General features: G+C 37.7%; 1 protein-coding gene across 4 annotated transcripts in view; it reads right to left on the reverse strand.

Moving 5' to 3' along the window:
* VPS13B (vacuolar protein sorting 13 homolog B) overlaps window positions 1-24,692 on the reverse strand; it is a gene marked incomplete at both ends in the record, with an annotated part of 598,760 nt that overhangs the window by 28,534 nt on the left and 545,534 nt on the right. For all 4 annotated transcript variants that reach the window (XM_084230016.1, XM_084230015.1, XM_084230017.1 and 1 more), the window contains 10 exons: window positions 9,570-9,769; window positions 9,983-10,110; window positions 11,700-11,983; window positions 14,194-14,340; window positions 16,733-16,921; window positions 18,054-18,255; window positions 18,612-18,782; window positions 19,274-19,449; window positions 19,627-19,710; window positions 20,370-20,633. In XM_084230016.1, coding sequence (XP_084086142.1) covers window positions 9,570-9,769; window positions 9,983-10,110; window positions 11,700-11,983; window positions 14,194-14,340; window positions 16,733-16,921; window positions 18,054-18,255; window positions 18,612-18,782; window positions 19,274-19,449; window positions 19,627-19,710; window positions 20,370-20,633 — 1,845 coding nt within the window. The remainder of the gene's footprint in view (window positions 1-9,569; window positions 9,770-9,982; window positions 10,111-11,699; window positions 11,984-14,193; window positions 14,341-16,732; window positions 16,922-18,053; window positions 18,256-18,611; window positions 18,783-19,273; window positions 19,450-19,626; window positions 19,711-20,369; window positions 20,634-24,692) is intronic.

The raw sequence follows: 24,692 nt of genomic DNA on the forward strand, positions 1-24,692 counted from the left end.
GATCACAGGGTAAGAAAGATGCTCATCCCTCAGTCAACCCTCCAGATGAAAGCAACTGCATGAGTAATTTCAGGTGCATCTGCTGATAAATCACACAATCAAACTCTAAGAAGCACATAAACTCATTAATATTGGTTGTTTTTAAGCCTTTAAGTCTTGGTCCAATGGGATAGATAGAAGATGATGGAGTCTCCATGAACCTGAGTCCCTGACTGACCATCTAGAACAGAATCCCTATGATAACTTACCAGTACAGAGACTGTAATCCACTTAGCACATTGTCTAGCAAAAACCTAAAACCTATGTCCTTGGCTTAATGGTCAGACAGTAGGAATGGATATTGAAGGCTATGAAAGAGGGGATCAATGTTATGAAGTGGCAAAACATTTGTAAAACTGTTGTCTGAGATTACTTGGGAGGCAAATCATAAACCTAATAAAAATGTAACTCTAGAAGATGAGGTTTGAAAACAAAACATTAGTATGTGTGTTGGCTGTTGGCTGCTGGCAATGTATAATGAAGAGATGAGTTCAGGAAAAAATTGGCCAGTTTGCAAATAAAAATAAAAGAGAATAGAGAGATTCCAGAAATTCAGGGCCTTGCAAAGTCAGAAATGTTTTTAAACCCAAAAAGCAAAAGATAAAATTTTCTTTGAACAAAGGGCAGATTAATACTCAGCCTCAGGGCTACATGTAGGCCTATTAAAATCTTTTTTTTTTTTTTTGGTTTACTATTTTATTGAAGTAATATTGCATTATAACAAGATAATGTTATATGAAACATAATGTTTCAGTGTTCATTACTGAGCATCAGCATGTGTATATATTATATTACCATCACTGCTAAGAGTGCCAAATTAGCCGTCACCATGTTCTTGTCACCCTTTTACCTAATTTACTCACTTCCCTTCCCTTCTGTAACCATAAATTAGTTTCAATATCCAAAAGTTAGATTCAGAAAGAAGTCTAGATTAAGAGTATAACTCTCAAAGAAGTTCCCTTATATCCAGAAAGCGGTAAGGAAGAAAGATAACACAAAAATATGTCCCTAAAAAGCATCATGGATGTGGTTACTGGCACATGGAATTCTTTAGACTCAAACAGAGATGATGTCTACTGAGTTTTTGGGAAGTTACTTCTACCCAATAAACTCATGAATCTAGACTAAAAGTGACCATGGCTGAAAATCAATACAAACTTTAGGACCTCTCCGAAAGTAGAATGGAGATTGGAGGAGAATAATATAAGAATTCTTCTATGAGCAGAAGATGACTCAGTCAAAAACTAGTCCTTGTTTCTAAGGTAGGCCCCAGAATATGCACCCAGAACAATTTCAGAATTGTTGTAGATGAGAGACTGCATATGTTTTTCATTCTTCCTCTTTTCAATTTGGACGGTTTACTTCTGTTATCCTATCCAGTAACATGGTGGGGAGAGAGAAGCAGATGAGTTCATAGGCTCGAGAGAGAAATGAGTCACATTCAGGCTGAGACCACCTCTCAGAAGTACTGCATTTCTAGTGGGAAAGGAGGGAGGAGATCTGTGTGTTCTGAGTGTGGGGGAAAGAATGAATTAGATGAATGACAACCAGGGGCATTTCTTTTTCTGTTATTACAGAGTAAGTTAGCCAGTCCTGATGAATATATCATTTAGCTATTTTTACTTTCTTCACTTCATACTGATAGCGTAAGTGTATATGTGGAAGGCAACATTTAGTAAGAGACTTGCTGTTTTAACCACAAAATATTTAGGAAATAAAATCTGTTTTACCCATTTGTAACCGTGTTAGAACACTATGGTCAGTGAGACTTTACATATTGTAGGTATAGAAATACCATTCTAGGCCAAGGTCCTGCCTTCCATTTAGTAAACTGTCTTTCACTACAATTATAAATAAGAAACAATATAACTTTTCTACGTGTTATCTTTATTAAAATTATTTTTATATCAAACAAATACTATTTTAAAAAACACATACCATGTTAACTTTACTAAGTAACTAAGTTACAGGTAACACAGGAAATATCTGAAAGACATGTCAAACCACCCCCTCTCATAAGTAGTGATAATCTAAGGATGATCAAGAGGGAGTTACAAACATCCCAGCACTGCAGCTGAGTTATACTTAAATAATAGCTATCTCTGTAATTAAAAGTCCTTAAGTTGTCCCCTCTTCTAATTTTTACTGTTTTTCTCTTCAATGAGGCTCTAATTCTCATTACGGTATAGCTTGTTGGGTTTTGTCACTCTCTAATTCTCTCTTCTGACTGATTCATTTTGCCCTCACCTCAAATTTTCACTTCCTTTCTGTGGTGGCTAATTTTATGTCAACCTGACTGGTCAGGGAAATAAACATTTCTGGAGTGTCTGTGAGGGTGTTTCCAGATGAGATTAGCCTTCCCCAATGTGGGTGGGCATCACACAGTCTAGAGAGGACCTGGACAGAACAAAAGACAGAAGATATTGCTCCTTGTTTTTTCCTGTCTCCCAGTTTATGATGGGACATTTCATCTGCCCTCAAACTTGAATTTAGGTATCTGAGAGGACCATCTGGTCCTCTTGGTTCTCAGACTTTTGGCTTTAGATGGAATTACACCATGGCTTTCCTGGGTCTCCAGCTTATAGATGGTGAATGTGGGGCTTCTCAGCCTCTGTAGATTGAGCTAAAGACAAGCTAAGTAGTTTTTCAGTTGTCTCACTGAAATTTGAATTAAATTTACAAAATATTTCACCCCCTATTTTGGGAAAGAATAATTTTAAAATTTACTATTTTTCTCTCCAGATCAAGTTGTAAGAGAGTATCTCAAGAAGGAAAACCATGATACAGACTTTGAAGGGAAGAAGGAATTTCCACACACACTGTGAGACTGAGCCCTAACCTATAGAGGGAGTGAGATTTAGCTTACTTGGTCTCAAGCAGTGCTTTGTTTTAAGCAGTCTAATGGAACTAGTGACCTGAAGAGCCTTCTCTGGGGAGGAGTCAGTACTTTAATAATCACTTTGGTGGCAGTCGTAGAGAAAGATCTCAAGATGAAGAGGTTGATAAACAGATAAATCCTATAAGGGGCCATTGCTGAAATCTGGGAGAGGGATGATGAATAAAGGGTCCCTGGGGAAATTACTACTAGAATTTGGTGATTTACTGGATGTTTGGGGAAAGAGAGAGACTGGGATGCAATAACAAAAAGACAGGCCTGAAAACTAGACAGATCTGGGTCTGAATCCCAGGTCCATTGGCTCCGTGCAAGTTAACCTCTCTGAGTTGCAGGAAGCACCTACCCTTTAGAGATATGATAGGGACTAATCACATTTTTGAGTGCTTGACATAAAGTAAGCATTCAATATGAATTTATCTCAATGTAATTTAAGAAACTTATACTGGGAGAATGGTCATGGCATTAACTGAAGTTATTCAAAGTTATTCAAAGAGAACTGGGATAAGGGAATGGAAAATTATCACTTTGGCTGCATTTGAAATTTTTGTAGATATTTCAGGCAGAAACGCTTGGTGGGTACTTGGAAATATAGATTTGGAGTTTGGGAGAGTGGTGAGGGTCAGAGATAGGTATCTGAGAATGACTGGGTGATAACTGGTAGCTAAAGCTATGAAATCAATGTGATATCCCAGAGAAGAAAAGAAGGAAGATAGATTTCTAAGATAAACAAGGTAGAAATGGCTGGATGAGAAGAAAACGGCAGATACTCTGGTTTTAAGTCTTCCTTCTGTATATTTTAGGGAAAATTCCTATTCCCAACTATCTTTGGAAGCAGTTATGATTCAAACAGCACAAACTGTAAACACATAGGAGACTACATCAAGGCACTTGGCAGATATTCAAAATAGGTTCCAACTTGCTTATATAATTTTTGGCCCTCACAGAGGGTATGGCAAAGGTGAGTTGAAGTAAGCAGGAAGCTAGAATATCTGAACCACACATTTTACAAATCATTGGCTCACTTGGATCAGCAACCTCTTTTCTGCCTGGATGGAGCGGCCTGATATCTCAGAAAACATCTACAGTATTCTCCATACATCAGTGCTTGTAAGAGACTATGGAGGTGGACAGTGCTTCAGTGGTGGGAATGCTATGGTAACACCACCTGAGGAGGGAAATCCTGTCAAAGCACTAGCGATGATGTAAAACAGTGGCATTTCAACAATAATTAAAAAAGTAAAAATAAAGTAAACCATTAGTGATTAGTGTTTATTTCTGTCTGATCTGCTTCAGATGGACTGATCACACATTTGAATCCTGGTCCATCAAGGCCCATGCCAAAGTATTTCATGATAATATTGTAAGCAAGGTAAGATTATCTTCCACAGTACAGTTTAAAAGTGCTATATACATTTTTCTTATTGAAGAAATTTAGGATAGAGGAAGGTAAAGTTTGGCATGTTAGTGGTTGACTAAACCCAGGCATCAGGGAAGTGTCTAGTGATTCACTACAGCATGTAGACCTTGGACTTGTCTTGTTTAACATATTTATTAAAGACTTGGATGAGTATGTAGAATGCATGCTCACCACATCTGTAGATGACATAAAGCTACCAGGGATACTTAATATGTTGGATGAAAGCATCACAAATTTTTTTTAATGTGATTTCAACAAGCTCGCCTAGGCCAATAGCAACAAGATTTAATTTATTGGGGATAAATGTAAAGTCCTGTCATTGGGTTCAAAAAGTCAACTGTACAGCAAATCATGTGATAAAGACCTGGGGGATGTGGTTGACCACAAGTTCAATAAACAAACAGTCTGAACTCATTAATAAAAAGCTAACTCAATCTTCTACTTTATTAATGGAAGCATAGGGAGGTAATAGCTGGTTAGACCACATTTGGAATACTATGTGTAATTCCAGCTGCCAGGTTTTAAAAAGGGAACACAACACACCACTGTGTTGAGACAAGGGTAACTGTGGTGATGGGTCTGGAAATCACATTTACTGAAGGAATGATTCAAGGAACCAGAAATGTTTGGCCTGGATAAGGGAACACTTAAGCGAAGATGTTGAAGCTGCATTCAAATAACTGTAGTGTTTTTGTATTGAAGGGGAAGTAAATAATTTGTGATGCCCCAGAGGGCAAAACAAGAATAAGTGAGTGATGCCACAGAGGGATAGATTTTAGCTTAATATAAAAAGAAACTTTCTTCACAGTCACTGCTAGAATAAGCTATGACTATGACACTGGAGTCTTGTGAGGCGAGATGTCATGCAAAGGATTCTTGTGTTAGGAAAAAGGGAGATTAGTAAGTCTCTTCTAACTTTCAGATGGCAATACCTGTAGCCAGGGCAGGACTCCAAACCACAGACAGTGACCTCAGCCTGGTGTAGGAAAAACAAGACTAGGCCATATGTGAGCATGTCCAGGTTCCAGTCTGATCCTGCTTAGTTATAAACCACCGAGGTAATTACTTGTTAAGTCTCAACTCTCTCATTGGTAAACATAAAAATCATTGCCTATCTTAGATTTTTTACAATGATCAAAGATTCTCTCTTGGGACTATTACACTTGACTAAACACTACATTTATTTAGTTAGGTCCTTGAAGTTGGGAATTATTTAGGGCAAAGTGTTTGGCCCTGGGTAGGTCCTCAACAAAAGAAGGAAGACCGCGGGTGTGTAAATGGTACAGAGCTCTGTAAACACAAAAGCCTGTTACTTCTCCCTCCCTCCACCAACCCACTCTTTGAGAACAAAACAGCAATGATGCTGGTCCTGTCAAACCCTTCTGCTACGAGTCAAAGATCATGAGAATTTATTGGATCTTCTTAGGAGAGAATTTACCTGCAAAAGGTTCATTCTAATCTGCTTTTTTTGGGTCCTAACTGCTCCTTCGTCTTTGTTATTTCAATGGCTCAGAAATTGCTTTTCATAAACAATTCAGTGATTTCCATGGTTCTTAAGATAAAAACCAAAATCCTTGATTGGAGATACAGGATCTTGCCAGGTTTGGCCTTGAATTGCCTGACTAGATTCCTCTCCCACGCCCTTTTCCTTCATCTGGCACCATGGCCACACTAGTATTTAGTACCCTGAGAGGACCATGTTCCCTCTTTGAACACCACAGTTTCAAACATGTTGCCCTTTTCTGCCTAGAAAAATCTCCCACTTTCTTGTGTACTTAGTTTCTCTTCATTTTTGAAGCCATAGATCCTTGTACCCAGGGGCACATTCCTTTGCCTCTCAAACTAGTCCCCTGTACACTCTCACAGTATAACTGTACCTTTCTTTTATAACGCTTCTCGGCGTTCGTAATAATACAAAGACTGATGTGACTACCTCCTTATTCTCTATCTCCTTCACATGCAATCTCAGAGCCTGAGGGCAAGGGCTATTTTCATTCACTATTTTTACAAAGTCTTGGTGCTAAGTTAAATGTCTATCATATATTAGAAATGACTTCTACTTCAGGGTGTCTGGCAGCATAACCAGCAGGTAAGGGCCCTGGATACAATCCCAGAAAACCCACATCAACTTCACAATCAGAATTCTGTGGTCTATGGCCTATCAGGTCTTCCTGATGACTCTTGATCCAAATAATGCTTCTGTGTGTGATTATAAAGTTATTTTCTGCATATTCCTTCTCACATTCCATTTCAAACTTATACGGCATGAAACTGTCCATTTTACAGAGCTAAGGCAGGGGCATACTATGGCTGACAAGAGTTAAAGTTAGAGCTTTCTTCCTTGTGGCATGATGCGGGAGTTTTATGGTGCTTTAAATTCTGCTTTTCTTTAAGGTCAGCTTTGAAATTTACATCACGTGCCTCAGACCAAGGGCTAAGGAAGGCTCTTGGAAGACAAACTCACTCCTACAGAAGAGTTACTTCCTTTCATCAGAGGACACAGTTTCCTTCACTCCCCAGTGATTTATGTGCCCTGGTGTATTACTGAGGAGATGTCGGTGAAGGTCTGAAACAAATCTTCCTCCAGAATAGGAAGTACACCATGGTCTGCTGGACATATGGCACACAGCTCCTCAAAGATTAATGGGAACATGAGACTTTGCTGGGTTCTCAGACCAGAGATGATAAGGGTGTTGGGAAGAGTACCTCCTCCTACCTTTGAAGTACTCCTGACTACAAAGATTTGGGGAAATTTAGAGTGAATGGGAATCCCTCAAATAAGGTTTGGCAGGCAAAAGCCTATTGTAAAGAATTTCTTGGACATATAATAAGCAAGGTTTCGAAAATCTTCAAACCAGGGCAGGATAGGTTAGGGAGCCCTAAGAAGCTTCCAATATTTATTTTGTAAATTAGTAGGACTAGCTACATCTCTTGGTACTGCACAGACCCAGATTTGCAGTGTGTGAGTAAGCAGTGCTGATGGAAATCACAGCCTTGGGTAGTCTGGGATGAGTACAAATCCAAGTCTCTGAGATAAGGATGGGCCCAGGCTCCTGTTCTGGCCATGCCCTTCATCTGTTTTTACAGCTACTGCTCCCTACCCCGCCCCCCCGCCACCCTCAATCAGCCTGCTCCACCTCTTTCCCTCTCTTTTAACAGATGACTCACTCCACACTTCACAATAAACTTATGGCTCAATTTCCAGTCTCCATCCCTCCAAAAATCTCTATCATACCTGTGCCCAGCCCCACCTCTTTCCCTGTTAGAGAAGAGCATCCAGCTATGCCATGGATTTATTTCCATGGGTAGTTCCTTACTCATATCTTCTACTCCTCCCTGCTAACTCTGCTCCTCAATACATAAAGAGCTTCCTCTCCACTGATCTCATTTGCTTCATGCCCTGCAAGTCTTAGTCTCCTTGAAAGAACAATTCTCACTTGTTCCTCTATCCCTTACTTTCATTCACCTTGAACATGTAAGTTCCAATTGCTGTCTTTCCCTTCCCACCATCTTATACCCTGGAAATGTTCTCCTTCAGAGGTTTCCCCATTTCTACCTGCCCACTGTCTCCTTCTATCACTCTGCTTGTTCCGTCTCAGGCTCTGGTGCTTGCACTACACTTATGTGTTGTTCCTAAGGTTAGGAACCCTTTTCTTCCTTTACATGATATTTCTCACCTTCTCCTTTGCTCAGTCTTTCAGTTATTCACCTGATGTTTTTTAAAGATGTTACTGTGGTGACAGGCACACTGCTGTGGGCTGAGGATGAATGAGACAGGTATTTGACTGCCAGGAATCTTGACTTGGTGGGACATTATTGCACCAGAGTAAGTGCAATTAAATGTTACAATTATTATATGAGCATATAGAGGGTCCTGGGGTGGGGAGGAGACTTTACAAGAGTAAACTGAGAATCTCTCGAGTGAGAAAGAATGTGCTAGTAGGTCTGGGAAAGGGAGGGGGTAGGAATGCCAAGGCAGTAACATCCATAGCATAGTGGTTCAGAGCACATGCTTTAGAATCAGGCAGGTCTGGATAAAATCCCAGTACCTTCTCTTGTCATTCATGGGTATTAGGGAGAATTTCTGGAGGTCTTAGTTTTCATTTCTGTAACATGGAAATAATAGCCTCTATTGTGTGTGACTGTTGGAAAGGTTACATATGAATGAAAGTAAAGCACAATGCTTGGCATATAGTGAGTGATTATTAAATGATAACTGTTATTATTACTGCAAATATATTTATAAGTTTAATAACAACAGGTTAAAATAATAGGGCCTTATGAAAGCTTGTATGAAGATCAAGTGAACTAACAGATGTGAAAGTTCTTTTTGAAAGTACAGCACATTATTTAGTCATAAAAAGGAATGAATTTCTAATACATGGATGAATTTTTGATCATGGCAACAAGGATGAACCTTGAAAATATCATGTTAAGTAAGCTAGACCCAAAAAAACAAATGTATGATTCCAATTCCATGAGGTGCCTACAATAGGCATAAACAGACAATGGAAGTTTTCAGGGACTGGAGAAAGGGGAGACTGGGAGTTACTGCTTAGTGGGTACAGAGTTTCTGTTTGAGATGATGAAGAAGTTTTGATAGTAGATAGTGATGAATACTGTGAATGTATTTGATGTCACCTGAAGGTACACTTACAAATGGTAATTTTTAAGTCTAGCAGAAAGAAAAGGCCAACTTTACGTGCCTTTTCAACAAAAATACTACTACTAATATTCAGAGGAAGAGACAATCAAGACATTTTATCTGCAGGATTTTAAAACTGCACTTATATTTGCAAAGTTTTATGTACTATTAGGATAAATAGGCAATTTTAAAATTAGCACATTTTCAAGAAGGAATTTTTTAAATCACCAATGCAAGTGTTGGCTTATGACTGCTCTAAAATCTGGATCGTTGGATGACCTTGTAAATAAGAAGGTTTAACAATTTTATTTCATTTCTTTATCCTGGATTAGACCCAAAAGGGACTAGCTTTTACCAAAAATGCCTCTCTGGTAATCCAGTGTATAGTATATTTTGGAGAAACAAACTTGTGAGAGAGCTTATAATTTAATGAGGACATAAAAAAATGGATATATAAGTGTCCTCCCACAGAGCAAGAAGTTCACCACTTAGAGAAGGATGTTTAAAACTACATAACCATTGAAATCTTAGCAGAGGCATTTTCCTTGGCTGGAACACATGCTCTCACTGACCTGTGTCCCCTGAGTGTTGATGTCGATGGCGTCACTCCATTCTGTCGTTACTTCATCCATTTGTTCTATTCCCACAAAAAGGCTAGGGAGTAAGTCTTTGGTCTTGCAGTCTGGATAACTGGAAATCTGATGATACAGTTCATGATGAACTGAGCACTCAGAAGGAATTTTTCTGCAATAAACCTCAAACTTTGGGATATCTAAAAAAAAAAAAAAAGCATATGCAAATTGGGCCTTGAAGACAAAGACAAAAGCTTAGGTATATTAAACATAATTTGGCAAAAGAACTTCTCCAAGAAATATGAATAATACTTTCATTTAAACATTCTTCACAAGATCATAAATAACTAATCAAAGACCTCCAGAAAGGAAACAGGATTTGTATTATTTAAATTCAATACTATAAAATATACCTTTGATATTTTCCTTTGTAAGTATTGTTACTGGACATCTGTTGTGGAAAATTATTCGAGGACTAGGGTCTTCTGAGAGTGTTAAATAAGTCACTCCAAAGTGTTCTTGATATGTCAGTGCTATAGCCCTAGGACAGAAACAAATCAAATGACAGAAATGGTTTAGAAAAAAATGAATGCTTCCTTTCCTGCTACATATTTATTTGGATTTGCAGTATTTAGAACTCTGTAACACCTTCTCTTTTATAAATCACAGGAATCACAGGAAGTGTTTTCCAGAGAAAGGAGGCCTTCTCATCTGTTAACTGCCATACACTAATTATAGGTTCCTGTCTAGCCTGACAATAGTAACATACTGTATATTTGTAATAACACATTCAAAAAATGTGAAAAATTATTTTAAAGAAAAAAGCTTTCGATTTCTGCCACTCAGAGTTACAGCTAGCCATGAGCTAACATTTCCTACTACTCTTTTTTTCTCTGTGCATATGTAGTTTAACTCCTCATATGGGGTACCTCAAAAAGAGGGTACTTCTTCCTCAAAAGTGCTTGGTAAATTATGGCAAAGGAGGGGCCAATGAGTTTTCAAGGCTACTAGAGAATTTGTCTTGTTCTTTCTCACTATATGGGTTGCTAGGCTCATACTGTTTGTTGTTAATTTTCACAAGATCATTATACTTTATAGGACTCCATTTTGACTACCAGGAACAAAGTTACATTATGTGGAATAAGAAAAATTGCTGTGTGGTCACAGGATGCCTCTAAAAGGGAGAGAGAATTTTCCAAGTGAGACCTACAGACTACCAAACAATATTTCATATCAAAGCAGGAAAAGTACTCTCTCTGAAGTTTAACTTACAAAATTATTCAAATTAATCAAAGAAATCAGATATTTGCCAAATATGGCCCTTACTTTATGCCGATTTAAAGGCACTAATCTCTTAAAAGATGTTATCTTTTAAAATATTATTACTAGAAAGTTCTGTATACTTAATAACGTTAGGATGGCTAACATCTCAAGTAAAGTCTATAAATTCATAATTACAAGAATATGCTACCTCTCATAACCTTACAATATTTTGTACTTTCAACATATACCAAAAATAAGTTATTCCTGACAGCTACAGGCAGGGCATGTTGCCTGCAAAACCACCACAAAGTCCAAAAGAGCAAACCATTATATATCTTTGGCTTGATTCTGTGGTTGCTATTTGCATAATTGGTAATCGGTAATTGAAGTAACTTGCGTGCAGGAACAACCACAGAACAGTCTTCCGTGACTTGTGTTTATCTAAGCTATCTCTCTTAAAGACTTTTTGAGAAAAATTCCATTTTGAAGGAAAAGTAAAATATGAGAAGAACAAAGTTTCTGCTATTTTTAACCCTTATTTTTCATAACTTGACAGAGGCTAAGAAGTCATAAAAGGTGACCTTTCACTACAATGTATTGCTGCTATTCTGTGGCACATAAATATGACACTTTGGCCCCCTCTCGCCCCAGTATTAGTCACATCAGGAAAAAAATCTCATCAGTAGTATACTGGGACAAACCACATGATCATAACAGTTGATAATTGTTTACAAATGACTATAAGCTACTAAAAATAAAACCTAGTTTTATATATGGCAAGCACCGCAACTATCTTTCTCTGTCTGCTGGCACCGATGAACAGCTATACCTACAAGCAAAAAAGGACATTCAATATATGTAAAATACCTGGTACAGAATCCATTTTCCCTACGATTCCCGAAGGGCACTGCTACACTCTGCCTGGGAAACTCTTGTCTAACTAGAGCTGGCAGGCTCCAGCACTGTGAGCTGTCGGCATCTGTGGCAGGAGAAAAGGCCAGCAAGATCTGTTTCTGAAGCAGAGATGCATCCAGCGCTGACTGACTGATGTCAGGCATTAAGTCCCAGCAAGGCAGGGAACTGGATTTCACAGCAGACTGCTCTCCCCCTGGGCATATACTGAAAGTAGTACTGTCCAGAACATGAAAATACTGCAAAAAGAAGACAATACAAAGGGAGCACATTTATTACGATAATACAGAGAAGTTAAGCTTTGTGGAGCACAGCGTCTGGGAAACCCTGACCATGCAGTCTCAGGAGGTGGCCACATGGAGGACAAGGGAATATGAGAAAACCTGTTCCCATGAGGAAGCCCTACTGAGACAATCACAAGCAGTGGGAGCAGGGACTGCTTTTCTATGCATAATGAACCATGAACTAATTGGCTGAGCTGAAAGGTGAGGCAACATCCTCAATGTCCCCCAAAGCTGGCAAAACTCCAAATGACAGTTATGGCTGGATTGAAGGTGTGTGACCCCCACCGTGGGACTTTGGGAAGAAGAGATCTGAATAGGGCACAGAACAGTGAATTGGCAGCTCAGAGGACAGATTTTATTGAAGGTTCATTCTGAGGGAGATTCTGGTCCCAACCATCAGCAGGAATTCTACCTAGTTTCTGGGACATTACAGAGTCTCTGGATTTTAGACTTAGTAAGGAACTTTAGAGATAACTTTCTGAACCTTCTTTTACAGCTGAGGAAGGTGTTTTACAGATAGCTGATGACTTGTCGGACATCACAGGGACAACAGTGGCAAAGGCCACCCTGAAGCTAGGCTTCTCACTTTCCTGTTTGCTGTGTTCACAGGACTGCCTGGGAGGCTAGGGATTATTATATCTTTAAAGAATTCCCACATCTGCCTTACACAGGGTCAGGGTTGAAAAAGAGGATGTTCCTTAGCTGCAGGGAAGAACACGGGCCTCCCATTCTCTCCAGGAAGCTGAGGCTAATCAGGAGTTCACAGTGATGCCGGCACTGTGGTTGCCGCTGGCTACCATCACTTAATGAGTGGCTAGACTTTTTACTTGTATTAACTCATTTAATTTTCACCAAAAGTCTGCAAGGGATGCAAAATTATGCCAATTTACAGATGAGAAAATGTCAATGTGGAAAGTCCTGACCCAGTGTCTCAGAAATCCGAGAGTGGGGAGAAGCAGGAGAGTTATTAGGACAAATGGTGTTTCATCAAATCCCCATCTACAATGAAAATATTGTTGACGTCTGTTTTCCAACTGGATACTTGTGGCCATCTATTCATTTTATCAATACTTCAGTGAACCAAGAAGAAATTCTATTTTTCTGACTTTTTGAAATACTATAAGGATTTGTCAGCTTTTAAAACTTTCATGTTGTTTAATTGTTCTAATATAGTTTTTATTTTATTTTATTTTTTTTTTAGATAGATACTCTTTTTTTGTTTGTTTGTTTGTTTAGTTATTTATATATTTATACAAGCACTGGGTACAGTCAGAAGCGAGGGAGGGTGAGAGAATTCACCAGAGCCAGAGTGGGGAGCAGAGTAGACAGAAGGACCGAAGTACACTGCTGAGGGGAGCAGTGGGCAGCAGGAGAGGTCTGCGTGCCATGTGGGACCCTCCTCCAGTGGCCGGGGAGCAGCTGGGGATCGAACTGGCGCTGCAGAGGCTGCTGGCAGCTTCGCAACCCAGCGCTCAACAGCTGCGCCACCAGGGAGGCCCTCTAATATAGTTTTTAAAGTAAGGGCTAACAATGAATGTAAAGGTAAAGAGAGATAATATTTTCCTATACGATAGTTTCAGAAGCATAAAACAATAGCACACCACATAGCATATTGTTTTTTAAGTCCTTTTAAAATGCCTCTTTATTCTGTCAAAATAAAACTGTTCATTTTAATTGAATAAAGGACTGAATCAAAAATCCTTCTTGACTTTTTTCTATGTATTCTTCCTCTGAGATGTTAACACAAATGAGCTGGCACATGTTCTCTTTACTCTCCTTGTGGACAGAGTGCTCAGTGCTTGCAGATCTGTGGCCGAGCATGTTTGCCAAGCCTCTTCCCACACAGATCCTCCAGGCACTTCTGCCTGCCAGGGAGATGTTCTCTTCCATGAGACTGGGAGCCAGTCCTCAGGGCCTCTTTGCAGCTAGTGGGGCTCTGGTGTAGTGAGTATGCTATACCCTCTAAACAGATGGGGTCCAGGCAACACTAGTCCAGCAATATGTCAGGATCTGCTGCTTTGTTAATTAAAGTACTAACAAATGAATCTCTCTTTACTTAGAGTCAGTATTAGTTCTCTTATCTGTTCTAGGTTAAATAACACTAAATCTATTTATTGCTAACTTGTCAAAATTCAGACAAAATAATCATGTAATGAATTTCTTACCTCCTTTCCAGAATGGGGTTTGGAGACAGACAACTGTGGTTTATAAAATATTTGATAGGGTGTATTATTGACGATTGTAGTCTTGTCTTCAATCTGAATAATTTGTATACCTTGCTGTACCATGGAGGAAATGCAGAACTGACATAACTGCAAGACAATTGAGGAAAAAGTAATTTAAAAATATTACATAAAAGGTTATTATTTTAACTACTAGTGTGCACAAGACAGTAATAATTTTACCTTTGTTTGAGGATAATTAATAGGGAACCCCTCAGTCTCAAAAATGTCCTGGTCACTAAACGGGGTCATTATTTACTTTGCTACAAACTTTAACAAACCAGCTACTTTGGTGCTACTGCATAGGGAGAGAAATTTATTTTTAGGTTATTAACCAATTCCCTCACTCAAGATTTATTTATAAATCATTTATATGTAGGCAGATGCCACTTATCTCTTTCAACATAATGAACTCAATCCCGTATTCCTTCTCCTCTTCCTCATGCCCATGAGAGCAGCTATCTCATTGATGCCTGCTATGGACCAAAGGGAGTTCTAAGTACTTTCATCATGATGATGACAATGACAACATTGATGAAGAAAATAATGATTGATCCAGAAAACAATAATGATTGTTTTCTTGTGCTCCAACTATGTTAAGCAAGCATTTTATTAACTTACAGATTCCTCACAACACCCAGAGGAGAGAGCTATTATGCCCATTTTATAGAAGAGGAAAATGACTCACAAAGAGGTTAAGTAACTTGCCCAAGGTTGCAAAGATAAAGAGGGTCTAGGGGCTAGGGTTAGAAACCATGCAATCTGGTTCCTGCTACATTGTTCTTAATGACTCTACACCATAAGTATCTTTTCATTACATTTCACTACCTGTTTTATAAGGAACTGATACCCAGAAAAAATATTACTGACCTCAGAATACTCATCTAGTAAGTGGTAATGTCAGGAGAATAGTCCTCAAAGAATGGTCTGGAAACAATGGGAAGGTCTTTGTGATCCTTTTAGTTGATCAAATATATTTTCATAATAAGAAGATGCTATTTGTCTTTTTCATCTAATTCTCTCATGAGTGTACCGTGGAGCTTTCCAGAGGCTCCATGACAAACAGTGCCATTGTTGTCAGGGCTAATGAAATATATGCTTAAGTACTCTCGTGTTTTAAAATTTTCTCTTTTAATTTTTAACTTGATAAATATCAATAGACATAACCCACATAAACAGAAGACTTTTAGAAGTCCTCAATAATTTTTAGGCTTATAAAGGGAACCTGAGACTAAAAAGTTAAGAATCACTAGTAAAGATATGTATAATCATGTATTTCCCGGTAACTCATTCACTCACTCTTTCATTCATTCACACCTGCTACAGCCCCTTTGAGAGATGCTGGAGGTATCAGGTACTTGACTATACAGTGTAACATATTTTCCCCAGGTTTTGACGGGAGTTCTAAACTTACAACTAATCAACTTTGGGTGATTCATGCTACAGTTCTGTCATTTACACCCATGTTCCAGTGTTTGAACCAACAGAATATAAACATGTGTTGCCCAGACAACTTTGAGGAAATGGATCCCAACCTTGAATACTGAAGAAAGACCAACTTCTTTGTATCTGAGAAATTTATTTTAAAAAGTCACCAAGTGACCCTAACTTTTCTCCAAAGGCTCTTCAAGGATACCTGTGAAATCTAACTTCTCCCCAGAGAAAGGTCATTCTGAATTACATTATTCTGATGAAGTACCCCTTCTTTTTCTGATATGGGAGTCATAATAATAAAGATATTAATAAATATAGCACAAGACTACTATATAGCATGCTATGGTATTATAGTAATACTTTCATAAAGTTAGTTTAATGTGATTTATCACTGCATCATTCAGCTTATTTGATTTTTACACAATTAAAAAAATTTATGCTAAAAAGCATCTACCATTTGTATTTAAATAATGGATTAACATTTTTTGTAATAGAATCTTCAAAAAACCAGGGCAATGTGTTCTGTTCAAGCTTACTACTCCCTCTATTAACACTGGTTCTATAAGAAAATCAGAACTGATCCACATCATTTTGCTCAAGATGCCCTTTCAGGGTATGTAACCTTTGCTGCAGGATCCTTTGTCTTTTCATTCAATGCTCAGAATGTTGTTAGCAATCTTATTTCCAAAAAAACAAAAACCAAAACACAAAACTTCCTTCTCTGAAAAAAAAAAAAAAAAAAAGGAAGCCAAGTACAATCTGTGCATATTTTGGGTAAGTTCATTTTCTCCCCACATACAATAAATCAAGTGACTGCTGAGTGTTCTGAAACAGAGGAGTTAATGGATAAATTATATGTCCCACTGATAAGGGGAGGGACGGCTGTAGAAGAGAGAAGTTTAAGAAATCACGTGTTTTGCAGTTATAAATTGTTTAGAACAAGTAATACCAAAAAGGGATTAAGAAAGAAAAGGGCAAATTTATTTAATAATTAGCAGATTGAGGGGATGACATGCCATTTCCTCTGAGCCACACACTCTGATCCTACCTTCTGATGTCCTGGGAAAGCACCAAGTCTTATTTCAGCATCAACAAACCCTTCTTCATCCAATGTTACAACTTCACCATTACCTCCATCTTTCCACTTTGGAGATGTCAGGTTATGAACCAGTTTAATTGCTACTGACTTGTGCACAGTGTTTGTATTTGCCCAGTATATTCCAATTTGAAAAGCTTCCTGGAAAAATAATGTCTCAATTATAAACTATTTTCTTAACTTTGATATTTTTACCTCAATCTGCAGGAAATTTTTTATTATATAATAGTTCTACCTTATTTTTTTAAAGCAACCAAATGCCTTTATGCCTTTTATTATTATTTTTTTTTTGGTAATGGCAACATACATATTATTTTATTTTAATTCCCAAAGTTTTCTTTGATTCACAAAGGAATTCATGTTTATGGAAGGGGGAAAAAAAACAAACTGACTACCTGGTAAATACCAAAAGCTTAAAAAGTGAAGGTTTCATTTCATTTGACAAAAGAGTAATATGCAACATTATGTTCATGTAGGTCAACATTCTAATCCATAAGGTAACGTTATCTGATTATTAAAAAAGGAAAAATGTAATTAAATAAAGATGTTTATGAACTGGAGCTCAAAAAAAGGGACACCAAAATTGTTCCCTATAATAAGGCATTTTATTTAGGAATTTCTTGCACACCATTTTCTTAGAGACCTATCTGCCCTCTTGAAGGGGTTAGTCCTATCAAGAATGTTCTCTTGTGATGAAATACAAAATCTTCCTTTGAAATTTTGTTTAGTAATTGGGTTTTTTCCTCTGTGTCAGCAAAGTCTGAGTTGTCATTATCAACTAGGTAAACACCCACGATTATGGAGATCCAGGTCTACCTAAAAGAACAAGCACTCTGACAAAAATGGTTGTTCAGAAATTCTCAATTCTAACGCATCTTGCATATTCTCAGAGAATTTCTGTAATAATCACAAAAACACTTAGGGAATAGTTAGCCCAGAATATGGCTCTATCCTTAATATATCCTGAGTAGCTAACCCAAATGCTTGTTAACCCTAATGCATTGTATATGTTATACACAATGGAAATGAGATTATAACTAGTACAAGTTATCAAGTTTAATGATAACTCAAGACTGAAGACTGCTGATGGGGAAAAAAAGACATGTGAAATGTCTTTAAATATCAAAGAACATTCCATACCCCTTACATATGCATCTACAAGGACAGTTTTCCACAACTGATTCATTCTGTTAAGAACATAAATGCAATCTCAGAGTATAGGCTAGCTGCTGAAAGAAAAGAATTCATACTTGTTAAAAAAAAGGCACAGTACCTGAAAATTAGGAGGGATAATAATTTTGCCAGCAGGGACCTGTAGAACAATCTTCTCTCCTTCAAACAGCCACAGGTCCCACTTGGATTGATTGATAAGCAGGGCCCAGGGTAGAAGTTCTATCAACAAGGTTCTAACATATGGCTTCCAGACTGACAGCTTCACTCGCATTGGGCTATCCCACTGACTCAGCTGTTCATTCCTGTTTCAAACACCACATCCAAGTGATTCAATGAAATATGATGAGTTCAGTATTCATAAAATATGTTTAAGGATTCCAGACACATAATGCTCCTGTAGGATACCACTTCACACGAGACTCAGCCAATGCTGAACATGCATCCAGGAGAATGCAACTTCTCAGACAATTAGAGATTATGAGTAAAAAAATTTACAAAATGCCTCTAATAGATGATAAAAGGTCCGAATCTGCCAGGTATATGCAAATATCTTCTTTTTTAAAACACCTTTTATGGTATGTAGCTTTTTTTGTGAATGGTCATTTATTTCTTAATATTGAAAAAACATCTGTAAAAGAAGATTGCTGGAAAACATTACCTGTCAGAATCCTTTTTATTATAGGGCCACGTGGGTTGAAGGGACTTTTCTGACCCATAGAATTCATCAAGGATCTGATTAACTGTGCTTTCAGGGTGTGTTTTAGTGGCTATTTGCTTAATAAGGGCTGTTGAGATGGGAACAGCACAATCTGAAGGGTCATCTTCTTCTCTAGGAAATGGAAAGAAAAAAGGATAAATATCAGATTTCTGAAGTGGTCTATCATTTACTGAAAAACACCCAACTACAAATGTTTTATAGACCAACATTTTTTTTTGTATGCGAGAAGTTGAATCCATTTTTGGTGACTTAGAGACAGATGACAGTTTTTAGGTGATATTTTAGTGATCTGGGTCCCTTCCTTCTTTCCTTCTCCCCCTCCCCCCACCCATTTCTTTGGATGAGATCTCTATTCACCTCTTCTTCCATCAGAGAAATTATATGTCAATTAAATTTTCTGATGACCCCTCTTGTTATGAGAAAGGCTGTATTTTATCTTAAACTATAGAACAGAATCAGAGAACACCAGGCAGGACCAATTTGAAAATAACATTCTCATGATAAATCATATTAAAAACTCTGTCCTCCTTCTCCCCCTCAATAGTACAACATTACTTCTCCACTCAGTTTCTCTCAGGAAAATGGAAGGACTTTTCCAGTACCTTGCTTGAAATGTTAGGTGATGTACAAGGTCAGGTTCTATGTTTTGCAGTGGTTTTTCCTGCCCTTTTCCTGGAATAAATTGTGCTTCACTCAATCCTAGACTCCTTTTCTCCAAATGTATGATAATGGGGTCTGGAAGATGACTCCTCATGATAAAAAGAGGGCTGAACACAATCTATAAAAATAAAAGGACAGAACAACTTTCATATTTGCTTTGTTGCAGTATTCCAGCTGTTTGATGCTGAAACAAACTTGTAATAAATCTCTTCCCTGGGTCACGCTGACCTTAATTTATTTCAAAACAGGAAAGGTCAGAGTCATATACCATATTTTTGAATTGGAAAGCACTCACCATTCGTTGCTGCACTTGAGAGTTGGGTTCTAAAGTCAAAACTGTGCACCAGACATAAATAATGGAACTGTTTGAAGATGGCACCTGCATGAGGTAGGGAAAGGTCCCATTAAATACCAAAGTTTACTAATTAATCAAAATAACACACAGACATAATATCAGTTTTGAGTATAAAGAAAGGGTCAAGTTATAGAAAAAAGGCCATTAAAAATAACTAAGAAAAGCAGATTTTATTATATGAATTTAAATGTGCAGTGAGGCAATGAGCCAGTTCTTTTCATAAAGGTGCAGGGGTTTGTATGAGAAGAGAGACTGATACAAGACTGAATGGGAGAATGAAAAAGAGGATTTGTCCTTTACGGGTATGAAAGTGATGATGGTAGAGATTGAGAAAGAGATAAAAAAGTAACAGACCATCACAAAGATCTCAATTAAGGAGAACACTCCTTATCCCTTGCCCCCTAAGCCCTCGTGCATAAGAATCTTTTCCAAGATAAACTCACCGCCATCTGGGAGGGGTAGCATCTTGGCTATAAACATGACTGGAATTGATATAAAAGTGTTATTGTGGGATGAGGAGGAAACAGTTTGAGAAGTAATATTTAAAACCCTTTTATGTGATTTCAAATCTCTCATTTGTATGTATCGCTTTTAATAAATTAAGTGCTATACTGAATAAAGAGCATATTGAGAATATTTTAAATCTAAAGCTGCTATATTCTACATCATGCTAATTCTCATACCTGAATGACAATGCTATACTCAGGGGCCTTGGATTCTAGGCACACGTCTCTTGACCAATCTTCATCTCCTTTGGCCTTCACGCACAGCTCTGTCAGTTCACTGTTTTCTAGTATATATGAAGGCAGTTTTTGTTTGGCTGTGAGGCAGTCAAAATGTTCTCGAACCACAGCTTGTCCATCTTGACCAATGTAATGCTGAACAACTTTTAGTTCTATGCTTTGAGACAAGTAACTACAGATGATTTGTCTTCCACAGATGATAATCTAAGAGACAATAAATAAATAGGGCTTCATCAATTCAGATTTCATGAATTGGAAATATGTAATCATTCAGACAGAGTAAACTATGTTTATTTTAACAGAAAGAAAATGAAGTCATTTGCTTATTTAGAAAGCACAAAGAGACTTGGAAAGAGAAAAGGGATTTTGCTTTGGTCATGTTGCATGTGCAGCATTCAAAGGACAGATAATGTAGACAGGGCTCATGCCCAGCTTAAAATACTGGTGCTTCAGAGTGAAGTTGGGGCTGGAGACAAAAGCTTGTGAAATAAAAGCTTTGCAAAAGTGCCTAGACAGAAAACAGCTTACCTGGAAAAGTGGGTGGAGGCTCAAATCCAACAACTGACTAATATTTTAAGGGCAGACAAGAAGAAACTAGAGAAGGGGCCAGAGAAGTAGGGGTAAAGGAGTGTGCTGGAGAGTTAGGAGAAAGCAGTATTGCTGAAGTCACTAGAGAACAAACAGACCAGGACACGGTGGTCAACAGCGTCAAATAATGTGGCAGTTGAAAAAGGATGGTATTGAAAAGACTTCAGTTGTGGCAGGTGAGGGGCAACTGTGATTAATCAGTTCCTTGAGCTGATTTTCAAAGTTTTATTGCATTCTTACCCAATAAGAGATCTGTGTGCACTGAACATACAATCAGCTTTTAACTCAGATGCTTAATTACGTTTTATTTTACCCAGGTTTTCCCATTTTGTAGACGCATGTGTCTTTATAAAACAGTGAAATTTTTCCACTGAATTCATGGATTATTCAGCAAAGAACAGAATTTATAGTAGGTATGCAAAAATATTTCTTAAATTGGTTAAAATTGAAAAGATAATGGAAAATGTATTCTTATGCAGTAAATAATTATAGAAAGCAAATCCTTCTGTATATGAATATTTACCATGAGTAGGGAAAATAGAACTCTCACATATTGGATTTCCATATTTGTAATGTTTTTCCAGTTTATAAAGCAGCAACATCATCAAATTAATTATAGATCTAAGCATGCAATGGTTAATTTTGTGTGTCAACTTGAATGGCCACTGGGTGCACAAATATTTAGCCAAATAATATTCTGGATGTGTCTGTGTTTTTGGATAAGTTTAATATTTGAATTGATAGACTGATTAAAGCTAATCCCTAATGTGGGTATTCCATTGAAGATCCCAATAAAGAGTCTGAGTTCCTCTCCTGCATTGCTGGTGGGAGTGCAAACTGGTCCAACCACCATGGAGAGCTGTGTGGAGATTTCTTGACCTACTAAAGATAGAGCTTCCATATGATCCAGCAATTCCACTCCTAGGTATTTACCCAAATAATACAAAAACATTAATTCCAAAGGGCACCTGCACCCCTATGTTTATAGCAGCACTATTTACAATAGCTAAGCTATGGAAACAACCCAAATGCCCCAAAATAAATGACTGGATCAAGAAGATGTGGTACAGAAACACCATGAAATATTACTCAGCAATCAAAAAAGATAAACACATGCAGTTTGCAGCAACATTGATGGAGCTAGAAGGGATCATGCTCAGCGAAATAAGTCAGAAAGAGAAAGAAAAATACCAGATGGTCTCACTCATAGCAGGAATCTAGAAAACCTAAATAAGGGACCAGGAAAAAGACTAAGTAATACAAACTAAAAATCAAAATCAACAAGCAACTATAAACCAGAGACACATTACGGGGGTGAGTGGCAGGGAGAGGAAGGACTTAGGGTCAAAATAAGGGGGGGGTGCAATTGTATGGGGAATATAACCAAAATGAAAATGCATACATTCATTGTGTAAAAACGACAAATGATGTAAGAATTATATTAAAAAAAAAAAGTCCGAGTTCTAGGGAACTCTTTCCATCTGATTGCTTGAGTTGGGTCTTTGGTCTTTCTCAGACTCTAGAAAAGAAGTTCTTCTTGGGTCTCCAGCCTAGAATCACATAGAAGTTTTTCTGAGTCCCCAACTTGCAGACAGCAGTTGGGACTTTTCAGCCACCATAATCACATGAGCCAATTTAAAGTAAATCTATCCCTCTGCTTTATATACAAACATATGTACAAATATGTGCACACACACATATGCACCTTATTGGTTCTGTTTCTTTGGAGGACTCTAACACAAAGAAATTTTACAAGTCAACACTTATTCTCACAGCAACCTTATAAAACAGGGACAACTGTGACTTCCAATCTTAAGGAGAAAACAAAGGCAGAGAGAGGTAGAACTTGCCCAGTGTTAACCAGACTGTCTGGTTCTGAGTCTGTGTTGATGATCATCCTGATACTCCCTATTTCATATAATTAAAAGCTGCAAATTAAGGAAACTTAGAATATATGCAGTCGCTGAGATGAAAAACTGTATAGCTGAAATCCATAGTGTTGTCAACTAATGTTACCTCAATAAAAAGAGAAAAAAAACCTTAGAAACTATGAAAAGAGATAAAGACTGCCCATCACAATGTAAATGTGGCAGAAACAACTGGTTCCTTTCCAAATAGCTAGTCCTTCCTTTACCCTGGCTTCTAAAAACTGTGGTATGGTTTAGGAATCAAAATGCAGTAGAGTAGTCAGGGAAGATCGACACTCTCTTGGCCCTCACAGGCTGTATCATAATTGGTACAAGCTAATCCTGGTAATTCCATTCTCTTGATTACTGTAGGGGTGAAAATGGAACTCTGATTTAGCCAGTAGTATGAAAAGGAAGGTTGCTAAAAGGGCCATAGGAAAGATATAACTACTTGAGAAGAGACAGCACTCCTTTTCTGACATGGAAAATTAGTTATAAGAGGATATATAAAATTTCTATAGCCATTTGAATACCAAGAAGCCAAATCCTTTTTGATCTACAAGCATCCTTATTGGATCGGATTCTTCATCCTAGGCCCTAGGGCAGTCTTCATAGAAGTGGGTTGGGTAGTTGGGGTGGGCGGGTGGGATTGGAATGAAGAAAACTAAGTACTTTATTATCCAAGTCCCCACTCCCAGTTTTGATATCGAGATTTGTTAGATTATTTGATTTTGAGAATAAATTGGAATGTTTAGAGAATTCTTCCAAGGGAAGGTACATTTAAGCTGAATCTTAAGATTTTTATAAACTTTTTTTCCTCATCAATTAATAAAAGCTTATTGTAGAAAACACAATAACAAAAAGATGACAATGTATGCACACTGCTCTTGCTTCAGAACATTTAGGCCCCCTGAGATTTTGAGAGTATTTTGCTGTCTCTCACGGAAACCACAGGAACCCTGCAGCCATCTGGGACTCACTTTACTTAAAGACAAAGATTCTCTCAGTAGGTTTTTATAGTTTCATTTTCAACTAAAAATCTTGTTAAATAGGCTTTCAAATTTGATAAAAAGAAAACCCATAAAGGTGGCCAGGGAGGGAAAGCTACCCAGATGAAGGAAAATTCAAAATGGCTACTCCTTGTCATGGGACTCTTTATGGCTGTTCCCATGCACGGTTCAGTGAGAGCCATGTCTGCTTTTCTTCAAAGTGGCAACACTTACAATGCTTTTATTTTGAAAATTAGGGTTAAAATTTCAAGATTAATCTATCAGTTGAAGACAGCTACTTAATTTTTTTAAATGTAGGGTTTCTCTTTAATACATATCTCCAAGTTTCACACTAATTCCCCTCTTTCCCCAAAGCCACAAAGATGTGTATTGAAGATTTCCACATATGATTTTACTTAGCAGGTTTCAGAACTCTTATTAGATCAGTGCCAAGAATAGTGATATTAAAGAATAACTCCAGAGCACCAGATGCACTGGAAAATGATATCTTAACCATGATTAAAAGTATATGTATAAAGATACAAATATATAGACTTATATAGACACATACATACACACATACATACAGATGTACATTTAAGTTGAGAGTGATAATGCCTTCCTTAATGAGGAACAGGAAACATGAAAGCACATATGTTTACACGAGTAATTATATAATGTACAAAGTTCCTGAGAAATTTTTTATGTGGTCAGTCTTCATTCAATTGAGTACAAGAAAGGGGTATAAGAAATGTAGGGTACAAGTAATCAAACATCAT

This window comes from Talpa europaea (assembly GCF_964194135.1).
Source record: "Talpa europaea genome assembly, chromosome: 3".
NCBI lineage: Eukaryota > Metazoa > Chordata > Mammalia > Eulipotyphla > Talpidae > Talpa > Talpa europaea.